Source organism: Nilaparvata lugens, chromosome 5 (assembly GCF_014356525.2).
Source record: "Nilaparvata lugens isolate BPH chromosome 5, ASM1435652v1, whole genome shotgun sequence".
Lineage (NCBI taxonomy): Eukaryota > Metazoa > Arthropoda > Insecta > Hemiptera > Delphacidae > Nilaparvata > Nilaparvata lugens.
In genome coordinates this window covers 6,151,035-6,178,316 of record NC_052508.1, presented here as the reverse complement: position 1 = coordinate 6,178,316, position 27,282 = coordinate 6,151,035, and the positions used below count along the sequence as shown (strand labels likewise).

Here is a 27,282-nt window from a genome sequence, read left to right as displayed (position 1 = left end):
AGGATATTATGCTTATAGTTTAAATATCATCGATACAATAAATTTAGGACTAGAAGTGATTCCAATATGATATAGAACATCAATATTATAAACCTCATATAATGGTTTAATAACATCAATATTATACCTTATAATGGAATAAATATAAACTATATGGTACAATGGAGAATGATCCAAAGTGAATATAGGACAAACATACCATCAGTATTCTCCATAATTAATCGAACCTGGTTCACGTTATCGGGGACCTTGATTATTATGAAGACTAAACGGTGTTGTGTGTGTAAATTGGTACTTAGCACACAGGCAACTGAAAACTTGCATGTGGGAAATACACGACATGCATTGTTGGCGCAGGATACCGCGAAGGATAAACAGAGATAACGAAGGATGGAAGAGGATAATTGAATGAAGAATGTACCTATATAAAAGCTAGCATACTCCTACACGTTATCACACTGAGGTTGGTTAGGTACAGTGCTTCTTCAAGAGATCGTAGGAGATTTTCATCTAGCAACATGTTGTCACTGGTAAGTGCAATTTTGATTAATTTTTTTGAGAATATAGGAAATTGATTTTGGAATTCTGAATCGGATCTACGATTCTATTTACAGTTGGGAATAAATCTAAATGAGACTCTGATACATTGACTTGTTGAGTCTGATTACATTAATTTATTCTAACTCCGATCTGGAGATGTCCAATCTTGAGAGTTTTGTATAGATTGCCTTGTTCACCTGAAAATTTCTAGGAGAAAACTCTTTAAATAATGAAATAAACCCCCGTTCCTCTGATGGTTTGTACAGAGTGTTTCAGAGAAACGAGAAATTTTGAAAGTTAAATAATTTCAAGTAAAACAAATCTTTGAATAACTTTTCTCATATCATTCATTTCATTTCATTTCATTCAATAGTAAAAATAATGCCATTTTAGAATAAATACTAACCGTAACATTTATTTCTTGAAAATTACATCTTGCAGGTCTATTCCTTCTCTACGCAAACATTCCTGTAGTCTCTTCATCACATTGTCCCCATGGTTTGACGTAACATTACAACTGGAATTCGAATCTTGGCTTTCAATTCTGCAACAACGGAAGAATCGAAAGCCAAGATTCGAAAAGCGATTTCAAATTCCAGTTGTAATGTTACGTCAAACCATGGGGACAATATGATGAAGAGACTACAGGAATATTTGGGTAGAAAAGGAACATACCAGAAAATATTGTTACGGTTATTATTTATTCTAAAATGGCATTATTTTTACTATTGAATGATATGAAAAACTTTATTTAAAGATTTGTTTTAATTGAAATCATTCAACTTTCAAAATTTTCCGTTTTTCTGAAACACCCTGTTCAAATTTATAGAAGTTTGTTCTCATCTCACAGTTTCTATAGATTGACCACAGTTAAGAGACTAGGATATGAAAACAGGAGGAGGCGCAATGTGGAAGAACCAATAGAAAAATAGAGATAGAGTGAGAAATACAGTGATAGTATGAGAGACAGAGAGTTGAAGAGAAAGAGAGTGATTGATTGATTAAGCACGTTTTTTATGTAGATTACAATATATACTGGCTTATACACTATATACAATAGCTTATAATACAGCAAAATTATAGATGAATTTGCATAATATAGACTAAGAAATAATTATTGAACTGTATACGATACGAAAAAAACAATTTGTAATAATTAAAAATAATATTGTTATGCATCTACATAAATTGGCGGAGATTTCGACATATCAATGTCCATTCTTCGGAAAGAATATTAAAAATATCCTTCCCACTAACTCTCTACCAAAACGTTAATTTATTAAGAGAGAGAGGGAGATTGATTGATTAAGTACTTTTTTATGTGGATTGCAATATATACTGGCTTATACATTTATATATAATAGCTTACAACAAAGCAAAATTTTAGATGAATTCATATAATAGAAACTAAAAATAAATTATTAGACATGATAAGAAAAAAGAATGCAATTCGGAAATTCCTTTTAAATAATATTGTTTTGTATGTACATAAATTGTCGGAGCTTTGGAGACATAAATGTTCATTCTTCGGAAAGAATATTCCAAATATCCTTCCCAGTAACTCTCTACCAAAGAGGGAGAGAGAGAGAGAGTAAAAAAGAGAGAGAGAGTGAGAGTGAGAGTGGTTGACAAAGAAAGTGTGAAGAAGTCAAGAGGAGGGAGTGAGAGAGACAGATAACACGACCTTGACAGTCGTGACCAATATTGAGAAAGCGATTCGCGTTGACCATCGCGCCTAATTCTCACCTCGTCTGCCGGGTTGTGATTCACTTCCAACTGACGGCATCGGTTGAATTAGAAGCAATCAAGTCATTTCCTAAGGAATTCTGACAATAGAAAGTAAGTCTTATCAATGCTGAGTCAATCTTCGTGGATCCTTCATGTATTGGCAAACGGTGACCCGGTAACTGACAGCTATTAGTGAATCATACTAAGCCGATGCTCGTGGATTCTTCATGGTTTCATGGATTGGCCAAGCCAATAGTGACCCAGCCAGCTTCCTCTTAGCGGGCCCAGATGGAGGTTGCTGGCCGGGCCCAGTCGGAGGTTGGAGGCCACCAGATGAGGACGCGATAATTGTAGGCCTAGCAACAGAAGTCCAGTCAAGGATTTCGGCCAATTATACCACTGATTCCACTTGCCACCAGTTAGCTACACCAGAAACGCCCATTCAAGTAAACAGTCTTTGGTTTCAAGTTGTTTAGACAGGTCTCCTAGTAGTTGGTGAACCTACTATATTGATGAGTAGCAGGTAACTCGTGCTTTGCAAGGGCTTATTTTGAAACTTCACAAACTGAAAACTTGACGTCATGAAATATTGGAGAATTGAAAATAGTCCTATAACCATTCTCGGTCAATTGGAAATCTATATACAAAATTTCAACTTAATCAGTCCAGTAGTTCAGACATGATGATGCGTCAAACATAATTTCCCTATCCCGTACGTGTATAAGCCATTTCTTTCCTTTATTATTGTATAGATTTCATTCAAATGCTTCCATTCGAAAATGATGAATTCACTCAAAATACACTTTTCTTGGAAATGATTGTGTGAGGAACTACACACAAAACCAACAAATTGATGTTAATATCCCGAATTTTGAAAATAATAATTTTGTTTTATCTGTGTTTTATTCATCAGGTTATCAGTATGCTTTAACGTTACATACATGAATGAAGAACTCTATCTAGTCACCTTATTAATTGGAGTCGAATCTTCAGTATTATAATTCTAAAATTAAGTCTTCTATACTATAATAAAGAAAAGAACTGGCTTATACACTTACGGGATAGGAAATTATGTTTGACGCATCTTTACGTCTCAACTTCTGGACTGATCAACTTGAAATTTTTCACATAGATTCTCAATTAAATGAGGTCGATTTTTAACAATGTAGAATTAATAATCAATCAACTAAATATTTCATCTTAATTATGGAAATTCAATATGAGATTATTGAAAAATATAATTTCTCGCTTAATAAATATAATTGATTATTCTAAACGAGAATAAACAGTTAATATTACATCAATAAACCTGTATCAGCTAAGATATTGCCAAGACAGAGGATCGGCAACGTTGTTTCTACTATCTTTCTCCACTGCCATTATAACGTGGACCTCACTATTATCATGTAACATTTGGTTAAATAATCAGAAGTAGAGTAATAGTAGCATAGTTGACCGAGCGAAGTGAGGTCTAAGATTCAAGTCGACGGTCTGGCATTTCTCTTAATGTTAAAATGTTTATATGTTGCGCATCTACGGCGAAACGCGGTGATAGATTTTCATGAAATTTGACAGGTTTGTTCCCTTTTTAAATTGCGCGTCGACATATGTACAAGTTTTTTGGAAATTTTCCATTTCAAGGATAATATAAAAGGAAAAAGGAGCCTCCTTCATACGCCAATAATGAAGTAAAAATCAGACTATAGAATTATTCATCATAAATCAGCTGACAAGTGATTACACAGATGTGTGGAGAAGCCAGTCTATTGCTGTATTTCCATAAGGTCTATAGTTTCAATCAGGTACTTGTGGATGAGAATACTGCGTGAGGTCTACTGCTCACAGAACTACTAGTTATAACCATCAATCATACTTTGAACCTTGAAACAAGGTTCCTATATTGATGACTCACGTAATATATTTGCGCAGTTATTTAGAAATGAACATGAAAAAGGATCCAGTAAATGGATTGAACACAGAGAAAAGAATAACATAAAAGAAATCTAACAAAAAGAATGAGTACTCCTCAATGGTCAGTCGACCTAACCATTACAGAGACGTCCATCTATGTGGGTCAAGTCTGAACTAATCTGAAAAGAAGTGAATGAATGAAAGCAATGAATGAAATGGAATACTACGAAATACTGAGCGACTTGGAATACCTGTCACGCTCATTGAGGCTATTTTATAGTCTGTGAACGTCTTAATGCCTTGTTAATGCCTTAGTGGCTCACCGCTTAGCCTAATCATTTGATGTATCTATAATGAGGTCCACGTTATAATGGCAGTGGAGAAAGATAGGAGACAACGTTTCCGACTCGATAGGAGACAACGGAGCTTATATATCTATAGACTCTAGCTGATACAGGTATATTGATGTAATACTAACTGTTCATTCTCGTTTAAAATAATCAATTATATTTTATTGAGCAAGCAAATATATTTGTCAATAATTTCATAATTAAGATGAAACATCTTGTCATTCAATCATTAATTCTACATTGTTAGAGGCGATCTGGCAACAGAGCAAAGCAGGAAAGAGAGATAGCTTTGTTGAATGATAGACAAGGATAGCAATACCATTGCTAATCAAACACTGCCATTATAACGTGGACCTCACTGTAGTAATTTTTCTCTGTCGTACAACAGGGAAAACTGCATCTTCCAACTCAGTCTGAGACCAAGAGAAGTAGTTTTTTTGATTTCCACCAATTAAATAGTGTGATTAGCTGTAAAGCTGCGTTTACACCAAAGTGTTCAACAAAATTTTAATAACTCAATCCTTATAGATTCTATTAGATTGAACGGAACTTGACAGACACATTATTTTAAACATGTGTATGATAAGCTATGTTCAATCTAATAGAATCTATGAGGATTAAGTTATTAACATTTTGTTAATAACTCTGGTGCAAACGGAGCTTTAGTTGTCTACCTTTAGAGTTGTCTTTGCTAATTGGTTGACTGAAAAGTTACGTCTACAATAGACTCTTGAAGATTCCCATTTATTTATACTACAAGAATTTTTCATAAAAATGATTAGATTATGATTTCACCTCCACATTAGGAAATTCGAATTACACTTCTTATTGAATTAATACAATACTATAGAAAACAAAATAGCAACATAAAATTTTACTAGCTATATCTATCTTTTATTTTCACAGTGGGATAATCAGATAACTATTCTCATTTCAACAACACTGTTGTTATAAGATGTGATGAGGGATTGATTTCATTCCAATTGAGGAAATAAAATCAATCCCATGTTCTTGTGTATCAAGTTTAAATGATACTGTACCATATTGTCTTGATATTGTATCATTTACGGTGATACCATAGAGAAACTATAGCATAATCCATGGTATAGGGCGTTTATGCTCAAAATTCCACTGTTAACACAAGCCAATAGTCCTAGTAGTTTTTTTCGTGAAGAAGGTAGTCTCTCATACTGTGCCGTTCTTACAGTCTCACCCAAACAAAACAGTATTAAATAGACATCAATCGGCTTGAGTTGCCAAAAAATCGGCTTACAATTTAGAACATGAACGACCTATACCATGGGATTTCTTCTTATGCTATCTTTTATCTATGTATGATATAACTCTATGAGAATTACTCATATATTTGTCTATCCATTATGAACTGCATGTTAATAGTCCGTTTTCAACTATTTCCAACGACACTACAGTCTAATTGGACTGTAAATAGTTTGAAAATAGTTAAAAACGATCTATGAGAATTATTTAAAATTTTTTCATACTAGTAGTTCTGTGAACAGTAGACCTCGCGCTCAGTTAGTTACATTGACCTGTTGTTATGTTTTATCAAAAATAATAAATAATTGATCAATTTAAAATGTCTAGAAAAAATCCTAAATAAATATAGAGCTTTCTGTCCTATCGTACCGTGACGTGTCGTCCGGAATGTGAGTGTGAGCGCTGTATCAGGTCTGGCTGCAACTGTCTACAACGTTGATGGAAAGATACAATTTTCAAGATGTTCGATGTTTTTGAACGGGTAGTATTATAGTCAACTGTCTACTAACGTTGATGGAAGGTAAATTTTCAAGATGTTCGATGTTTTTGAACGGGTAGTATTATAGTCCACTAGACAGCTGATTTATGATAAATAATTCTATAGTCTGATTTTACGGTAATATTGGCGTATGAAGGAGGCTCCTTTTTCCTTTTATATTATCCTTGAAATGCAAAATTTCCAAAAACCTTGTATATACCTCGACGCGCAATTAAAAAAGGAACATACCTGTCAAATTTCATGAAAATCTATTACCGCGTTTCGCCGTAAATGCGCAACATAAAAACATAGAAAATTTAAACCTTTAACATTAAGAGAAATGCAAAAGCGTCGACTTGAATCTTAGACCTCACTTCGCTCGGTCAATTAACAATATATTTCATTTTAATTATTGGTTTGTAATAGGAACACATCGTGAAAATGATAGAATTCAAGTGGAGAACCTCAAGTGCTCAAGTACCTAACTAATATACTTCATGTAATTATTCAATTTATGTTTTAATTAGCAGTACCGTAATTAGTGTTCCTTACCAAATTTCTTCTGCCTCATTATCTTTGACTCATCAGTACGGTGATAAATGAATAGGAAGGCTACTAATTATTTTTCTTTTGTAATGAAATTGGTACTCTAATGTATAAGTACATTGCTTTTGTCTCTATCATAATTAATTATTACAATGCCTTATTTTCCCATCAGTTTTGATTATACCTGAACCTGAGGCCTAATTCTCACCTACGAACAATAACTATGCAAATCATAGTTATCACTCACTGTCCTAGATTTGTTTACGTTGACTGCTAGTTATTCCTTATGTGAAAACCCAATATCGGGGCACCAAGCTTCGCTTGTTATTCTTATTTATTGATAAAAAGAGCACAATTCTCCAAAATGGTCGTGTTTATATTTTACAGCTGTCTTTATGTCAGCTTATGAATTTCGGGGATGCGATATTTTGATTTTCCACAGAATCATCACTCGCTTAGCTGTTTCAGCCAAGATTGGATTATCCTTGAAGGGCCGTTTGCACAGTGAAAGCTTAAACTGAATTCAATCAGCTGTTGGCTTGAACTCGAAATTAATCACATTATAACAAAATGATACTTCATACGGATTTAATCCAGTTCAAAATAAAATTGAGTTTAAACGGTCACTGTGCAAACGGCTCTCAATGTCGTTCAGCGAGTTTTCCAAAGGATGAGACCTAGTACAATCGAATTTATATGTCATACAACTACTATGTTCCAAATTTCGTGAAAATCGTTAGAGCCGTTTTCGAGATCCGTTGAACATATATAACCAGATATAAAAACATATAAATATAAACAGATTTACAGAAACTGCTCGCTTGATAACATGTTTTTCCATTTTGTTGCAGATTGTATCTGTAGTTGTCCTGAGCGTGGCATCAGTTAACGCGGGCTACCTAGGCGAGCCCCTTGTGGCGGCCCCCTTGCCAGTCTATGGGGCCCACTACGCCCCTGCCCACTATGGGCACGCCCCAATCGTCAAGACAGTTTCATCAGTGGCAGTTGCCCATACACCGGTCGCCCATTCTTACTCAAACACCTACAAAGTGTCGCACCCTGTGTTAAGGTGCCCTACCACCATGCACCTATCGTCAAGTACTCTGCACCCATCATTAAGACCTATGCAGCACCTTACTACTCTGCCCATGGACTTTATGACTACCCATATGGGTATGGACATGGGTACGGTCATGGGTATGATTATCCACTCTTGTACTCGAAATATCTTCATTGATAAAGTCTTCTCCATATATTGAATAGAATACTTGAAATCCCAATTTGTCTTCTTAAATTGAACAAAATACTCTAAATAGACAGTGCACCAAAAATTTAGCCAATATACTTTATGATTATCCAGATGGGAAAAATGAACATGGGCATGTTGTACTCGAAATATCTCCATTGATAGAGTCTTCTCCGTAAGTTGAATAGAATACTCGAAATGCTAGTTTGTTTTCTTAAGTTGAACAAAGTACTCTAAATAGACAGTGCACCCAAAATTTAGCCCACATACTTTATGATTGATTATCCAGATGGGTATAATGGACATGAGTATGTTGTACTCGAAATATCTCCATTGATAAAGTCTTCTCCATAAGTTGAATACTTGAAATCCTAATTTGTTTTTTAAATTGAACAAAATACTCTAAATAGACAGTGCGCCCAAAATTTAGCCCATATACTTTATGATTATCCAGATGGGTATAATGGACATGGGTATGTTGTACTCGAAATATCTCCATTGATAATGTCTTCTTCATAAGTTGAATACTTGAAATCCTAATTTGTTTTTTAAATTGAACAAAATACTCTAAATAGACAGTGCGCCCAAAATTTAGCCCATATACTTTATGATTATCCAGATGGGTATAATGGACATGGGTATGTTGTATTCGAAATATCTCCATTGATAAAGTCTTCTCCTTAAGTTGAACAGGATACTTGAAATCTTAATTTGTCTTCTTTAATTCAACTACTCTAAATAGACAGTGCACCCAAAATTTTGCCCATGGATTCTATGACTATCCCCATGGGTATGATTAAAATATCTTGACTAATTTGTTCTTATGAATCGGACAGAACTCATTAATGTGGTAATATCTTCTTTATAAGTTGAACTAAATTGTACTAAGAATTAACATTTCACCCATTAATCTACCCATGGACTTCATGACTACACCTATGGATATAAACATGGGTATGATTTATGTGTTCTTTTGTACTCAAAATATCCTCATTGATGTAGTAACGTGGGCATAGAAGGAAAATCCATAGAAGTAGATTTCTCAGGAAATCAATTTCTAATTTCCAACATCAATCATAATATCCTTATTTATATTGTGATTTTTCACAAAATGATGTCATAATGCAAAAAATTAAGTATTCTTTATTTGTTTGATAATCATTTATCAACATTCATAGTTTATAGAATTAATTAGAAAATTATAAGAAATCAAAGTTTGGAGAAATTGGACATAGTGCATTTTCCTTGTATGCCCACGTAATGTCTTCATTTAAGTTAAACAAAATACTCAGACTCACACTGAAACCACTAAAACACCGAACTTGTTTCTCGGCAATTTGTTGTACATGGGAATGATTATCCTATGCTGTAATCGAAAAATCTCCATTAGGCTAGTGTCTTCATCAGTTGGATAAAGACTCAGAATCTACACTGCATTCAGTACTCTAAACGCGGACATTTTATGACTACGGTACCCTTATGGGTATGACCAAAGACAATATTAAGGTGCGTACAGATTTACGCGCCGCGAGCATGAGCAATTCACTTTTAATCAGCTGATTATATCTGTATTTTTACAGAAACGGTAAGATACAGATATAAAAAGCTTGGCATCAGCTGATTAAAAGTAATTGCTCATGTTCGCGGCGCGTAAATCTGTACGCACCTTTAGAATTTGTTCATGCCAAGTAGGATTCTTATTGTTCAATATAGTATTGAAATTCTGGATAAAGGGGTGATGATATACGAGTCTTTGTGAAAAATAATAAATTTCATTGGCATAACTCAATAACATGCAGTTGAATACAGATTAATTACAGCCTTAGATACTCCAAGTGACTATATACTGGGTTAGTGGATGTATGAAGGGTATTACAATCGTATTAAAACTATTGTTTAATTAACGACTTAATTTCATGATTATAATAAGAGTTACCATTAGGATATGAGATACTGTGAAATAGGTTTAAGGCTTGATTCATGATTGATATTTCAAAAGCCATACTCAATAATTATTGTTATTTCAAATAATATAATCAGGTATTCTGAAAATTATCAAGCTCACATATCTCTACTGTACTCTCGCATACTGTTATTATGGACCTTGGAGCTCAATTCATTAATAATATGTAAGCTAAAGAAATATTATTAGTTTGATGCTCAAGATATCAATATGAAAGCCTAAGCAATATATTGTCCGAGAACTGTGTATGATGTTTAGAATCTATTTTTATATTTTTGTAGCAATTACTTGCGATGTATGAATGTTGATGTGACAATAAAAAATGACTGATTGATTTCGTTGTCAAGTTGATTTTTTCGTCCGAATTTCCAGCTTTACCATGAAGAGAAATCAACAATTACCACTAACAAAATTTTCAATGATCAATACTGTATTTTCCAGTTACCAGTGATGGTTTGTGAAACCAGTGATGGTTTTGAGAATGGGCCTGTTGCTTTTCCTCAATTATCATAATAATGACATTATTAAAATAATGATGAAAACAATAAATTTATAGCTTATGATTTTTCTTATAGCTTTTAAGATTCACATGCTACAGCTCATTCTTAATAACAGCATGGTAGTTTGTTGAGAAAGTGATTGATATCTTATTCATCGGTCATAGTGACTTCAAGCGAATTCAGGGGCAATGTATGCTACCACGCAAGCTTCATTCACAACACCACTGTTGTAAGCCTGATATCATTTCTTTTCACAACTCCCAAACCAATAATTGGATTTCCGAAACGGGGCGTAGTCGTAATCATTGTCAAAGTCACATTTGAATTTAGTTCCAAATCACTAGAAAATTAAACACAGAATAAAATGGAGAGGAAATGATGTAAAGTTTCAGCTATTTTGAATTATTCAGAAATGTTTAATTTCGTCAAGGAAAAACAATTCCAATTATAGAAATGAGAAAATAAAAATTGTGACTACTGTTATAAAAGCTGCGACTACGCCCCGTTTTGGAAAGCTAATTTTCTGACTCCAGCTGTTCAAAGACTAGAACTTAGCTAAATCCCGAGCTCGGAAACCGGCCCTTGGTGAAATATTTTAATTTAATTTGGTTTTCAACTTATCTATAAATCCTAAATTCCTAGTCTATTTGATTATATTTTGAACTCAAATTGGACAAAGCTTATGAAGAGTGATAAACATAACCTGTTTTTGGACAATTTCTATCCAAATTAGGGGAAGGAACAGTTTTGGGCTTTAAGTTGCTCCTTCCCAATAATTCATAGTTGGGAATGATATTGAATCTATCAATATATGAATAAATAAAATTCTACCTGCTCCTTGGAAATTGGGGAAATAATAAGTCCAAGTGTGATCCCTTAACCCTTTAGCGCCGAATTTATGTTTTCCCCGCTAAGAGAAAAAATATGTTTTTTCCTCCACCTACTGTCTAAAGTACTTGCTTTACTCCCTGAAACATAATACTAAAGTGTCACTTTTTCGCTCTCGGTAGTAAAAAACACAAAAACTCCCTAGGGAGGAAAAGTGACTCCATTTAAATAACATGGGAAGCATCTCTATTCTAAAAACTTACATTTTAATAGGTAAGAAGGTCTAAGCTCAGATCAGGAAGCATATAGAGTAGTCAGTCACTGAGCCAACTGAATTCAATACTTCAACCACATTTTATCAACATTTATGAAAGATATGTTTGTATGCTACAATTATTACAAACTTCATATCACTATACTAAAAAAATGTATTTTTTTTTATATTCCATGTTATTCAAAATACCAGCTGAGGAATATTACTTATTAACTAATAAAATTTGAAACGGGAACTTCATCATAGCTGTATTCGTGGCGGCCATTGTTGTTACAACTTTTGCCGACAGATAGCGCCGTCGGCGGAGAACTGTGATTACAAGCCAGCTGTTTCTGTTTACTTTTTAGATTATGATTTTGTAACACATTGTTTGGCCACGTACGTTTTTAAAAATTATTTTATTTGCAGTTTTTATAAAAAATGTAGGTGAAGGAAGAATGTTGTTTATATCATGAGTGAAAAATGTTTTTCCTCCCTCAGGGAAATTGTTGCCCTCGGCTTTGCCTCGGGCTTGAAACTTTTCCCTCAGGGAGAAAAAACAGCACTTTTCACTCTAGATGTACAAATAACTATTTTATGCATCTCGCTATAGTTCAGTTATGAATTTTCATAACTTGGGTTACTATTTGAAGGAGTGTCTAGTGTTGAGCAATATGTATTTTTTCTCCAATCCAACTTCTATTCAATTTCAGGCCAATGTTCACCAATAAATGAATGTGTTCAATAATTGCCAATCCGATACAGCAGCTTTCCTTTCTAATTTTCTAATAATTTATTGTCACTCTTTCTTGATGAAAATGCGTTAAAGCTGGATTCGCATAAAACAGTGCCAGTGAACAGTGAACATAAAATATAATTCCAAAAATTTCTAATGGTATTATTCATACTCAATCGGACAGGCTGATTGGAAATATAGTCTAGTCACTATATTATACATTGGTGCTTGCAATCTATATTGTAGTTCTGATTTCTTAATATATATTATTCGGATACATGAAAGAAGTCCAGAACCAATTTCTTCATGACAAATTTCCCTGTGCTACATACAGAGTGGCCCAAAAACCTCGTATTTTCAGTTCATTTTCCAGTTTTCAGCTATTTCCGCCAAATCCGTTGATCGGAAAGAAAAATTTGATTTTTTTTCTATATCACCTCACAATAATGAAAATGTTTTATTGGCGGAAATATAAAATTACAACAACTTAGAAATACATGATAAAAGCAATACAAATGTTACAACATGAGGAAATACTATTAAAAAATAAAATGCAATGCCAAAATGCATTATCTTGCCTTTTTTTAGATTAAAAATCTCTGAATAAAATTGAATCATTCGGATCTCCATATCTCCTTAGGGTTCCCTGTCATTGTTATTATGCCTCTGAGCCTAATCATTTTTTGCTTAATATGTTTTTACTACTAGTTAGTTCTTCTTTTTCGTTCCTTTTTTGCTTCTTGTTTTTATATTTGTTCTTCTTTTCCTTCTCCTTCTTCTTCTTCCCCTTCCTCTCCATATAATATTCTCCTCTTCCTCCTCCTCCACCTCCTCCTCCTCCTTCTTCTTCTTCTCCTTCTCCTTCTCCTTCTTCTTCTTCTTCTTCTTCTTGTCGTGTGCGAATCCAGTTTGATTCTAGAGTAATCAATCCCTCCAGTAATGATACCGTTTAAAACCTGAATTAAAACCTTAAAACTGGATTATTTGTCTCTGTTTCTACGTAATCCCGAGTTACTGAGACATCATCATTCTAACTAAGCTCGATTCCCCACATTCGATATGTTGTAAAAGTTGTCTCCAAACGCGAGTCCTCAATCACGTGATTTAGGTCAGTAAAACGAGACATCTGTAACTAGATCAGAGACACGATTTGATGGGTGAGAGGGGTGGTAAGTCACGAGGGACATTATTCTCCAGTTAACAGCTGATTTATCATGCCTCTGAGCCTAATCATTATTTGCTTCATATGTTTTTACTACTAGTTCTTCTTTCTCCAGCATATTCTTTTTCTTTACTATTCTGCCTCTTGTTTTATATTTGCTCTTCTCTATTTTGTTATTTTCTATCTGCTTCCACCCCTTCCTCCCACTCTCACTCCTCCTCATCCTTCTCCTTCTCCTTCATCTTCTCCTCCTCTTCCTCTTCAATCCTTTTTCATCTCCTTCTTCTTTCTCCTCTTCTTCCCCTCTTCCACCTCTTCCTCCCTTTCTTCATCTCTAACCCTTCTTTCCATCCTCATCCTTCTCCTTCTCCTCCTCCTTTCCACCATACTGTTCCTCATGCTCTTCTTCTCACACCCCTACTTTTCCTCCTCCTTCCTCCTAGTACTCCTTATTTTCATCTAGAACCAACTCAATTCCAATTTAACGATCAAATCAATCAGTCCACAAAATTAAACAATCTTCTGCAAAATTATTTTGAGAGTGAAAGGAATCGATTCTCTTGTTTTTCTCTACCCAATTTTTCTCTCCTCTATTCCGTTCTTATCGCTTCCTTCCCTTATATCCTTTCTGATCACTCTCATTATTATCATAGAGAAACAATAGCGTAAGTAGATATCCCATGGTATAGGGAATTTATGTCGCAACTTTTACTGTTATCTCAAGCCGATTACTGTCGATTATTGTCAATTTTTACTGTTTTGTTGGGGTGAGAGTGTATGAACGGCACAATTTGAGAGACTACCAGCGTCACACAGCTGCATAGGAAAGAGCTACGTGAACTATCGGCTTGGAATAACAGTAAATGTTGCAACATAAACGCCCTATACCATGGGATATCTACTTATGCTATTGTTTCTCTATGTTATTATCTACTCCTCATTATTCTTGCTTTCCTCTATCACCTCCAATTCATTTCTTCTCTATCAATACCATCCTCTTCCTTAATTTCAATTCCGAGCTCCTTCTCAATTTCTGTTCATTGCTTCTGATCATGCTTCTTGCTCCTCGTTTTCCTCCAACCCCTTCTTCATCTTTTCATTCTTCTTCCCCTCTTTATTTCTCTTTATTTACTCTTTACTCATCAACGTTCCCCTCTCTCTCGTCTTCACCAACTCCTCCTTCTCCTTTCCCCTCCACGCTGCTATATCATCACCCACATCTTTCCCATTCAATTAGCGAGTTCCATCTGACTTGAACGATTGGGTCTCGTGTTACCAACATGTGCCCACTGAAGCCCTATCTCTTCACACGACATCCTCAAGGAATTTCAACATTTCAACAACATTTCAAGTCCAGTAAATTGGTCATAACCTTGAGCTGCTGTGTTTATATAGGCCTATACTCGGCACACACCTGTTATTTCATCCTAACTTTGTAACAATGTAGAATTATTCCATTATCGACCTAACTGTTCATACAGATATTGTTCTGGAGCCCTTGAAAACAATTTTGGGAACTCCTGAATAGAGAGAGAGTAGCTGATAAGAGATAGGAAAACTGAAAATTCTATTCTTCTTCTTCTCCTGCTCCATCTACTTCTTCTTCCTCTTCTTCTTCTTCTTCTTCTTCTTCTTCTTCTTCTTCTTCTTCTTCTACTTCTTCTTCTTCTCCTGTCTACTTCTTATTTTTCTCCTGTCTTCTTCTAATACTTCTTCTGTCTTCTTATTCTTATTCTTCTTCTTATTTTTCATCTGCTTCTTCTTCTCCTCCTTCTTCTTTTTATTCTTCTCCTGTCTTCCCCTGATTCTCCTGCTTCTAATGCCTTCTACTGTCTCCTTTTTCTTCTGCTTCTTCTCCTGTCTTCTACTTCTTTTTCTTCTGCTTCTTCTCCTGTCTTCTACTTCTTATTCTTCTCCTTCTTCTTCTCCTGTCTGCTTCTTCTTCTTCTTCTCCTGTCTTCACCTCCTCCTTCTTCCTCTTCTTCTTCTTCTCATTCTTCTTCTTTTTCTCATTCTTCTTTTCCTGTCTTTGTCTTCTTCTAATTCTTCTCCTGTCTTCTTATTATTATTCTTCTTCTTCTCCTTCTTCTTCTTCTCTTTTTCTTCTTCTTCTTCCTCTTCCTCTTCTCGTCCTCCTTTCATTTCTCCTTCTTCACCTTAGAAGTTATTCATGCTAAATACTGACAATAATATCCTACTCTATCAAGCTCCACAAAACAATCTTGGAATTCCTGGTTCTTCCAGAGAAAAATTGATTTCACCAAGCACCCACTCCAATGTCATTGGGGTGCCCTTGAAAGATAATTGATACCAGAAGCAGTTTTGAAACTTTCGGCTCCAAAATAACCCTCCATTGATGAATGATTCATTCAGTTCAATGTTGTTTACGAGCCCTTCAAGTATGATAATACCATGGAATTTATGTCCTTAGAATAACAACAATCTTGAGATTCAAGAGTAACTGTTTATCTAAATTTGGCTTCGGATTTAGATCTGAAGTTTGAAGTGTTTATTAGTGCGACTCAGTGAGTCTTTGTATGGTTTATTTCGATGTAAACTTGATAATAATATAAGTAGATGAAGGCAAATCTGAAATACATGAAAAAATTTCAAATGTTCAATCAGTACTTGATTTAGATCAAAAGAGGGAGGTTGAAATGAAAGAAGGCTTCAGTTAACATTGCAAATTGGAACATAAACGCCCTATACCATGGGATTATCTTCTTGTTCTATAATCTATTCATAGTTGGACTTATAGGAGACTCTGATACACTGTTAACTGAAGCCGATAGTCCTAGTAGCACTTTTTTTGTAAAGCTATGTGATATTGGTAGTCTTTCAAACCCCGAAAAAAGAGTACTACTAGACAGTAGTCGACAGTAAGCGACTTAGGTTAACAAAAAAATCGCTTGAAATTTGTAACATAAACGACCTAAACCATGGGCTATCTACTTGTACTATATATTCTCTATGATAAACTTTCATGAACTCGATCCAAGTCGCTTTGTCGAGTTTGTGAGCTTCTTATGGATCTAATAATTGTTCGAGATTGATTCACTTTTCCATTCATGTTGACTGATAGGCTACATGTTCATTTCCTATTGGAATCACCATCAATATTTTTCACGTGAGAAATTATCAACTCTTATGGGGTGAATAACTTACAAGAGGCACGTTCAGATCACTCGCATTCTTATTCTATTGAAATAATATCTGTAGAGATATTACTGGCGTAGTTATTTTATTGGGAATACATTGCAAGACCGATTATTGTCCTTTGAGAGGTCAGTGTACTCTGTAATGACATTAGCGTGTGCAAGTAGAGACATGCAACATGATTCATGTGGTTCAAAGTAATTGAAATAGTTTAATATCATGATCATGGCCAAGTTATGACAATAAATCAAAGCTCATGAGAAGATGAATAAAAATTGAAATCTATGTACCCTCTGTTTGAAATTGTCTATTCACAACATGTTTTGGCTGTACGATGCCTTTATCAACTTGATGTGATGTTGAATGCTGGCTGTTGTGAATATACAATTCTAATCAGGGTACTTAGATTTATATTTTTATTAAAAGAGTTGCCCTAACGGGAAAAAGACAACCATAATTAGAGTATGTTCTTCCGTTGAAACAGGCTACTTGAGGATGATGCATGAGACTATTGTAAGATATTATTTAGAAAAAAAGGGAAAGAATTAGTTTGAGAATGTGATGAAGAATGACTTACGTTTATAATGCATTGAAATAGAATTGGATTCAAATTGAGTTGAACATGGAATTGAAATTGAATAGTGAAATTGGAATTTAAAGAAAATACATTATAGTGAGGTCCTCGTTATGATGGCAGTGTTTGATTAGCGATTGTGCTGCTATCCTTGTCTATCATTCAACAAAGGAGATAGCGCTCTCTCTTTCTCGCTTTTCTCTGTTGCCAGATCGTCTTTTCACAATGTGAAATATGCTTAATATTCAATTAACAAAATATTTCATCTAAATTATGTAAATTCATTATGAAATTATTGAAAAATTTAATCTCTTGCTTAATAAAATATAATTGATTATTTTAAACGAGAATGAACAGTTAATATTACATCCAAACCACTATATTCACTCCAAGAATGGCATGATTTGAGTATGAAGAACCTTTCTTTTCTATGATTTATTCCACTGTTTAAATATATTCATAGGCTATATCTATTTATGTATCATTTATGTATAGAACTTATTTTTTGTGAAAGTTTATTATGATGTGTTCCGACTCCATATTTACTTCTGTGAAACACTTTATTTTGTATTTGTCTGTGTGACTATTGTATGATCTATGTTTCCTGATGTCTATGTCTATTGCACTGTGTGTTTGATGACAGTAAAGAATCCTATTCTATTCTATGCAATAAACCTGTATCAGCTACCGTCTATAGAAGGCATTGACAAGACAGATGATCGGCAATAGTTTTCTACTAACCTTCTCCCATACCATTATAACGTAGACCTCACTATACAAAGAATTAGAATCCATGAAAGTATCCAAGCTTCAAGTTCCAGAATCTAATAAATTTATTCCAAGCTCATATCAAAGGGAGTTTCAACTCTTACCTCTCCATTCGATGTTTGTCCTCTAGGAAGGTATTTAGGAGTTTTAATTCATAACTTCAATCTAAAAAATTACTATACAAGTAATTAACAATTTACGTAGATAAATTAGGATAGTCTTGCATCACTATAAAATATGGATATGGGAAAACACTGATTGAACACATTAACATTTCACACTTGGAAAATGCAGGCTGAAATGAGAGATTATTCATGATAACTTGTATTTTGAAGTGGTTTATGAAAAAACCAGCAGAAAAACTCTTGAAAAATTATGCTAACTACCATTCAAACATAGAAAATAAGGAATAAAATTGCTGGTGAATTTGAAGTATACTATCTGATAAAGTCGGAAGAAAAACACTTCACAAAACTGAGATTATAAAAAAAATCCAGCTAACTACCGTCTAAACTAAGAAACTAACTAGAGGTTGGTAGATCTTTGGTGACCGCAAACAACCTTTTCCAGATGAATTGCAAGAAACAATTATATTATTATATTTGGTTGCGGCGTCACAATTGACCGCATCTTTAGTGGACGTCGCAAATTGTCCGTGACGTCCCTGTCCTCCTGTCCCCCTGTCCTCCTGGTCCCCTTGTCCCCCTTGTCCTCCTGTCCCCCTGTCCCTGGACACTTCCCTAGACTATAAAACTGTCCTCATCTTGCCTTCCATCATCATTCATTCAGTTTCAGTCTGTGATTTGAATCCTAGTGACAACATGAAGCTACTGGTGAGTTCACGAGATCATTCATTCATTTATTTACTATCCCATTGAATTCAATTCCTTCTTCTTCGTTATGAAGAATGTTCATTTCTATTTTGTATACCGGGTGTTCTGAAAATAGGTACCCATAAGTCAGGGCGTGATTCCTCTTATCAAAAGAGAAAAAAGACAAGATCTGCTAAGCTCTCTATTTTTCATACGTTTTGTATATAATTAAGGATTATTTTCTCAAGGTTGCGTTTGTCTATTATAGACTTATTCTACATCTTTCTCTTCGAAATCAAATTTTCTACAAGTTCTGTGAGAAAATATTTTGTGTTTATTGTACATTTAACATAGTAAATCTGCTTCAAACCTTAAAGGTACTTGTTTTTCGGGACCACGTTTCGCGTATTTCGTCACATAGCTTAAAACACAGACGCACATACACTCATACACACACATACAGACCATTACCCAAAAACCACTTTTTTGGACTTCGGGGACCTTGAAACGTATAGAAATTGAGAAATTTGGGTACCTTAATTTTGTTCGGAAAGCAATACTTTCCTTACCTATGGTAATAGGGCAAGGAAAGTAAAAATTTATTGTAGCCAATAGTCTGGAAACGGATTTATTCAATTCATTTCACATAAAGTACGCTGAATTTAACAACTTAATTAAACAAACCAACAAAAACCCGTGGGGCTTCATTTCAGCAGGGGCACAGAAATCCAGAAGAAATCTTCTACCCTGTATAATTTGGTAACTAAGCATCTTGGTACCTATGTTAATTAGAATTTTTTCTTCTTTTGATGTGAGGAATCACGCCCTGATTTATGGGTACCTATTTTCAGAACACTATGTATATTACTTCTTGTTTTTTATTATTTTATCCCTCTTCATTCCTTCTCCATTACAGACGCAAATGAGATTGGACGTTTATACTTATTTAAACTGTGCAGACGAGAGAGTGTGAACAATCATTGTTCAAACTTCATTCACTGAATAGGAGAGGATTTACATTCAAAGTTTCAAATTGAAATACTATTTTTTAACAGCTGGTTAGTAGATGGAATCAATAAATTCTGATTATTGTTGAATTTCATTGGAAGATTTTGCATAGAAGAAAGAACTTAGTCTATTCACATCAATCACTCAAAAGGGGAGAAAAGAAAATATCTATAATATTGTAAGACTCTATGTAACTCTTGTCATTATTTTTTTTCTCTTTAAATGAGTTGAATTTCAATAATACTGAGGGTGATGCCCACATAAGCTCTCAGGCTTGTGCGTGGGTAATGAGTGAGAGGGATGATGATGTATTAAATAAAAAATAAATTCGTATGGCTTTTGTTGGTGGGGAGTTCCCTTTCGGGAATGTTCCACCGCCTGAATATATAATTTAAGCCGTCAATGGGCCTTACGACTGTCATACTTCAGCCGGGACCGACAGTTTAACGTGCCCATCCGATAACACGGGAGTGATCTGGTTAAAAAACTTTTGGTAATGAGAGGGGTTCGAACCCGGGATCTCTATGCTGCTACGCAAGCACTCTATCCACTAGACCACGGATCACTCCGTATATTTCAACTTCAAATTATATCCTGTTCAACTTAAAGAGCTCATGTTACCGAACTTGTTTTTGACATTTCACATGCTACTTGATTGTAGTTCATTTGTGATAGGATGAGAAAGAATGAAAAAAGGAAATGCCTTTTCAAATTTCTAAATTCAAATATCAGTTCAATATTTGGACAGTGTTCAACTGTTCATACAATATAGGTTGCAGAAGAATAGATTGATTTCCTATCAAATGAATGGAAGTTTATGACTTGAGCTTTTTCGTACATGGATCGTCATCCCAGGTTGACTGCTCATGGCAAACTTCCATGAGCTGTATTCCTAGTTATCAACTCTCCTTTTAACCACGTACAAGCCTAGGGCTTGTGTGGGCATCACCCTCAGCCAATACTTCAGAAGAGAATCACTTAATGTTAATGATATGATCACATTATACTCACATTAATTTTTATGACGATAAAAAATATTTTTATACACCAATATTATAAAATTACTCGATAATAATGTCAGTATAAGTTCATGAGAAATTATTCTTCCACAAATTAGTATAATTATCGTATTTTAATCAATAGCATGTCAGTGGTAAAATTTGAAAGTATGAATACGTATGCGTGCTCAATTCCTGTATGATTATTATTTATTTAGGTACAGAATGCTTGCAATGATAAAATTATGTTCACTCAGATATTCATGTATCAAGCTATCTATTTGGAGGGTTAAGTATAAGAGAGGGCCGGCAGCGCCCTAACTTCGCCCTTCTAGGTTTTTTAATAAAGGCAGCGATTCAATTCAATTCAATTCATACAGATAAAATTCGAAATCAATTCAAAATTTCTAGCTAATATATATTCTTGGACAGAACTTTGTACTTTAAATTTCCTCAGTAACAACATAACCTATTTTTTCGGACATTTCATTATTTATCAAAATTTGGGAACAGAATAGTTTTGGACTATGCCTGTTGTTCTATCCCGATCATATGCATATGATTTGTAATTATATCAACGAATAAAATATGCTCTATTCCTATTCCATGGTTATAAACATTATTCAAATTTCCAATCAGTACCCAAATCTGAACTTCAAGGTCATAATCAAATCAAGTTTCAATCACAACCACAATACAAGAGTAAATATTATTATTTTTCGTTCTGTGAATAGTACACATGCACTGTTAATATTTATAATACTATTGGAATGAAAGGTTATCCACAATTATTTGTAGCCTAATAGCGTGCATGAAATCGTGATTCTAATGTTCCAGTTAACGCACTTTCAGTGTTAGAATCGTGAATGACATGTATACCCGGCTAAGAACTTGAATTTATAGTGGGTAACCGACCTACAGTAAAATTTCTATATCAGTATAATGAGCCCAACTATTGTATCACTATAGTGTGAGTTCCATATCACTAAAATACTTAAGTGCGTGAGTATACTTAAAATACTTGAGTCCCTTAAGTGCGTGAATTGTGCGTAGGTCAACAAGAAATACATTTTCGAAAGTTGACCATAAGTTTATGACATCTACCTTCAACTGTTTGAGCCGTGTAATAAAAGGTTTGGCAATGGAGGCGAAATTAAAGTGATCTACCATTGAAACCAATAAAATTGTTGGCAATGGAAGAAAATTGATGTAATGGCTCGATGCCTGTTCTCTTTTATCCTCTTGCTAGAAATTGTACAGCCTAATGTTGAAGGATTTATTGCTTCTGCATAGATAATCTGTACTGTACTCCTGAAGAGGGGAGACAAATACAATTCAGTCAAACGTCCATACTACAAATTCCACATAGCCTCTTACTTCGTACCAAAAAGTATGTGGCTCAATGTTGAAAGATTTATTGCTTCTGCATAGATTATATTTTGCATTGTCCTCCTAAAGAGGGGAGACGAGTACAGTACAGTCGAATTATACTACAGAGCTCCACATAATTATATATTTGGACTGTAAATATTTGTGATTTTGATAAAGATGTTTACATAACCATATTTGAACTATTATAATAAAAATTAGGGAGAGAAACAGTTTTGGGTTTATCCTGTTGATTCTTTCCCAATCATTATAATGATTATAATTAATTCTCTCCCAATCATCATAATTAATTTGATATTGTGATTGTGGAATATAATAAATGAATAATAATAGCAAAATCCTCTACATAACGATCTACAACCTCTTCTCATGGCAGTTTAAAGCTTTACCCACTTTGTTCACATCACCCCAGTTAATCAGTCTAGTAGTTCAGACGTGATGATGCGTCAAACATCATTTTCCTATCCCGTACGTGTATAAGCCAATTCTTTCCTTTATTAAAGTATAGATTATAAATCTGTCAAAACCTTTTCCATTCCACCTTAATTTATGGAGAAATTGCGCAGTTTTTCCATGTCTAGTGTGAAATTTATTATACAATTTATTTATTTATTTACACATTGATAGATACAATATCATTCTCATCTATGAGTGATTTGGAAATAAACAACAGGCTTACAAATACTGTTTCCATTCCGAAATTTGAATAGAAATTGTCCAAAAATAGGTTATGTTTGTAAGTTTTATCCAATTTTGAGTCCAAAATATATATAAATTTAATAAATTTTCCTCGTACTCCATTGTAGAATCTTTCTAGTTCTGGCAGTGTGTCATATTGACCATCATGGAACTGACAAAACCTTTTCCATTCCACCTTAATTTATGGAGAAATTCTACAGTTTTCTATGACTGTCTAGTGTAAACTTTTTGATACAATTTATTTATTAATATATACAGTATTATTCTCAACTATGAATGATTGGGAAATAAACAACAGGCTTACAAAAACTGTTCCTTTCCCAAATTTGGATGGAAATTGTCCGAAAATAGGTCATGTTTAAAAGTTTTATCAATTTTGAGTCCAAAATATATATAAATTTAATGAATTTCCCTCGTTCTCCATTGTAGAATCTTTCTAGTTCTGGCAGTGTGTCATATTGACCATCATGGAACTGACAAAACCTTTCCCATTCCACCTCAATTTATGGAGAGATTCCAAAGTTTTCTATGAAAGTCTAGTGTGAACTTTAAGATACTATAATTCATTTATACATTGATAGAAACAATACCATTCTCAACTATGAATGATTGTGAAAGGAACAACAGGCTCAAAGCCCAAAACTGTTCCTTTCCCAAATTTGGATAGAAATTGTCCAACAATAGGTTATGTTTATCACTTTGTGAGCTTTGTCCAATTTTGAGTCAAAAATATATATAAATTTAATGAATTGTGAAGGAAGATTTCGTTTGGATTCGTATTTGGAAATTTTGATCAATTCAAAATTATAGTGGATAAGTCAGCTTGAGAATCTGACCTGTGTGGTCACGAAACCATGGTCCTGTACCAAATAAAACAACTGTGTAGAATTTGACAACATATGTGTGTTTTTATTTCATCGCTGTAGATAACATTTTTTGGACTCAAAATTGTGTGCGATGATATTCGATATCATTTACGTTATTGACCGAACGAAGTGAGGTCTAAGATTCAAGTCGACGGTTTGGCATTTCTCTTAATGTTTAAATGTTTGAATGTTTAAGTTTATTTGTTGCGCATTTACGGCGAAACGCGGTAATAGATTTTCATGAATTTTGACAGGTATGTTCCTTTTTTAATTGCGCATCGACGTAAATACAAGGTTTCTGGAAATTTTGCATTAAAAGGAAAATATAAAAGGAAAAAGGAGCCTCCTTCATACGCCAATATTAGAGTAAAAATCAGACTATAGAATTATTCATCATAAATCAGCTGTCTAGTGGACTATAATACTACCCGTTCAGAAATATCAAACATCTTGAAAATGTATCTTTCCATCAACGTTGTAGACAGTTGCAGCCAGACCTGATAACAGCGTTCACACTAACATTCCGGGACGACACGTCGCGGTACGTTAGGACAGAAAGTTCTATGTTTATTTGGGATTTTTTCTAGACATTTGAAATTGATAAATTATATATCAATTTTTGAGAAAACATGAGAACAGGTCAATGTAACTTACCTAGCGCGAGGTCTACTGTTCACAGAACTACTAGTGTAAGTTGCATATGATAGGTTATTAACCTCTAGACTGTGTATTCAAAATTAAGGTTCAAACCAGTTTTGGGCAAATGCCTGTTGTTTTTACTTGGATTGTATTTGCGTATGAATAAATACATAAATAAATTGATGAATTAATTATCAATTTCCCTCGTTTTCGTTGGCAGATATTCATATGAATGAATACATAAATTAATTAATCAATTGATAATTTTCGTCGTTTTCCGTTGGCAGATCTTTCTAGTTCTGGCAGTGGTGGGCTGGGTGTCGGCTGAGATCAAACTGACAGAGGAAACGCGCCCGGTCAAGGTCGAGAAAAGCGATGACCTTGAGACGGGGTCATCGGAACATGACCTCCAAGCCTCACCCTACAGCTACGCTAATGCCTACGGATATCATGGAGGTGCTCTGGGTCTCTATGGTAACCCGTTCGGGTATGGAGGATGGTATCCCTATGCTCAGCCTTACAGTCATGGACTCTATGGTGAGTCAAATCTAGGACAGTTTGTTTCATTTTTGTAGACTAATGGCCGGCCATATGTAACACTATAGTGAGGTCCACGATGTAATGGCAGTGTTTGATTGCCAATTGTATTGCTATCCATGTCTATTATTCAACAAAGCGAACAACGCTATCTCTTTCTCGCTTTGCTCTGTTGCCAGATCGTCTTTTAAAAATGTGGAATTGATAATCAATTAACAATTATTTCATATTTATTATAAAAACTCATTATGAAATAATTGAGAAATATAATTTCTTGCTTTGACTTTTCAAGAATTCGATGTTCTCACAATTGGACAATTATGTATTTTGAATGTAGTAGAATTTATTATCAAGCATAAAACTGATTTTCCTTCTACAAATAACTCTGCTAACAGCCTATACAACCTAAGACCTACAGCAAATAAATATTTAATTTACAATGCAAACATAGAAAGCATCAGAAGACAACTTATATACATAATCAGTAATAGTATATTTCGCACCTAGAGCAGAAAATTAGACTTTTCCGGCTCGAAATCGGTTTTCAAGTCCGAGGCGGTAGGCCGAGGACTAGAAAAGATTGAAAGCCGGAAAAACATTTTTGCCCCTGGTGCGAACGCTATTTTTCGCCACACAGAAAAATAAACAATATATATATATATGAGAATAGTTGTTTACTAAGCACTTCCGAAAGCAGAAGTGGAAGGTCATAGCTCTAGCAAATCTGAGGTAATCTGAATATCAGGAAAATTGTCCAAGTATTTTTATTTTTCATTCTGATTTGTCTAAATAACCTAAAAGATGATGTTCAATTATGTGGGAGGATGAGTTTATACTTTTTTTATTCTTTCAAATGACAATAAGATGATATTATTATAAATGTTTTAATTATTGAATAATGAACACAAATAATGGAACATTTTTTGATCAGCTGTTTTTTGATCACCTTTCTTAGTTCCATGTTAGCGACTGGAAAGGGTACTCTTTCCGGCCTAGGCCGGAAAGAAACCTGTTCTGACGTAAGACGAGAGTCGTCTGCAAATAATGTCTTTCAGATCTACATAGGGACTGGAAAACAGCTGCTTTCTGTGCAGTGTGACGAAAATTAATAATTGAAAAATTGTTTAATTCCAGGTGGATATGGAGGCTATGGAGGATATGGAGCAGGATACGGCGGCTACGGATACGGATTGAAAGGATACTATCCATATGGAGCGACCTCCTACTCCCACAGATACCAGGAACACTACCCAGTCTACAAAACCTATGGATACGGATATCCTTACTACTACGGAAAATACAGATCGCCTTACTATGGATACGGACATGCCTATCAGTACAATCTAGGTCATTACGGAGGATACGGTCATGGTTATCCTTACGGAGGTTATGGAGGATATTACAAGAGATGAACAAATGACAACAACTAGGAACAACGCTTATTTTCTACCTAATTTATACTGAAAAACAACTTGTAAATAGTGGAATGTGATTGAATTTGTAAATGAATTTTTTCAAGATCTGTGTGTGTTTAGATGTGTTATTTCGGAAACCTTTGAATCCATTTTTGAAAATAGTCACTAAAAGCCTCTCTAAATAGTCTCGGATAGTCTTTCATAGCATTAACACGTCACGTCTCGTCACAATTTGTGACAAGGCTTACAGTATTATTTATCATTCTTCTACTTTTTGTTTCGGGTGAATAATTGACCGAAGCGAAGCTGAGGTCTTAGTTCCGACTTGATCGGCTTTTGTCTGTTTGTTTGTTTGTACCGAGTACCTCAGTTACAGTCGCAGTTATTGTCTGATTTGGATGAAATTTGGTATACAAGTTCTTGCGAAACAAGGCGCAGAAACGTATGTGTAACGATTTTCGATAAGACTTCTGGTTTTAATATAAATTGTACCGCTCTAAAATGTGCTGTATTGAATGAATGGTATCGTTGGAATGCTATCGATAGAGGACAAGAGTTGTCAGCGGTAAACCTTGAAACGTCTGAGCCGCTCCAAATCATACTGTATTTATTAATTGAAGGAAACTTCTCACTTGATTGCACCATTTCTTCCCTTTTCAACACGATATTTCCCTGTTTCATAGATGAATAGTTTGGTGGCATGCCAAATGACCGATTCCCATTTGGCCGAAATTATTATTTTGTCGCAAAAGATCGAAAATTGAAGATTCCCAAATGGTAGAATTGAAACTTGTACTTTCCCAAATGGTCGAATCCCAAATGATCGAAAAGTTTTAATAGTAATCCCATTTGGCCGAAAATCTCAGCTGTCGCAAAAGGTCGAAGATTTCATTTTCCCATCT

At 34.5% G+C, this 27,282-nt stretch overlaps 2 protein-coding genes across 2 annotated transcripts; both read left to right on the top strand.

Annotated features, from left to right (window-relative positions):
- Nucleotides 1–404: 404 nt before the first annotated feature.
- Nucleotides 405–10,381, top strand: LOC111051432. The gene is made up of 2 exons (XM_039429824.1): nt 405–530; nt 7,683–10,381. Exons 1-2 carry the CDS (start codon nt 519–521, stop codon nt 8,088–8,090), a joined length of 420 nt encoding a protein of 139 aa, XP_039285758.1. The 5' UTR covers nt 405–518; the 3' UTR covers nt 8,091–10,381.
- Nucleotides 10,382–18,730: 8,349 nt separating this feature from the next.
- Nucleotides 18,731–26,489, top strand: LOC111051431 (prisilkin-39). Its single transcript, XM_022337951.2, has 3 exons — nt 18,731–18,850; nt 24,716–24,965; nt 26,100–26,489. Exons 1-3 carry the CDS (start codon nt 18,839–18,841, stop codon nt 26,375–26,377), a joined length of 540 nt encoding a protein of 179 aa, XP_022193643.1. The 5' UTR covers nt 18,731–18,838; the 3' UTR covers nt 26,378–26,489.
- Nucleotides 26,490–27,282: the final 793 nt, after the last annotated feature.

What these genes read in the sequence shown, in the direction of transcription:
- LOC111051431 (XM_022337951.2), top strand. An exon ending in TTACAGTCATGGACTCTATG is followed by an intron (nt 24,966 to 26,099) that starts GTGAGTCAAATC and finishes GTTTAATTCCAG; the next exon opens with GTGGATATGGAGGCTATGGA.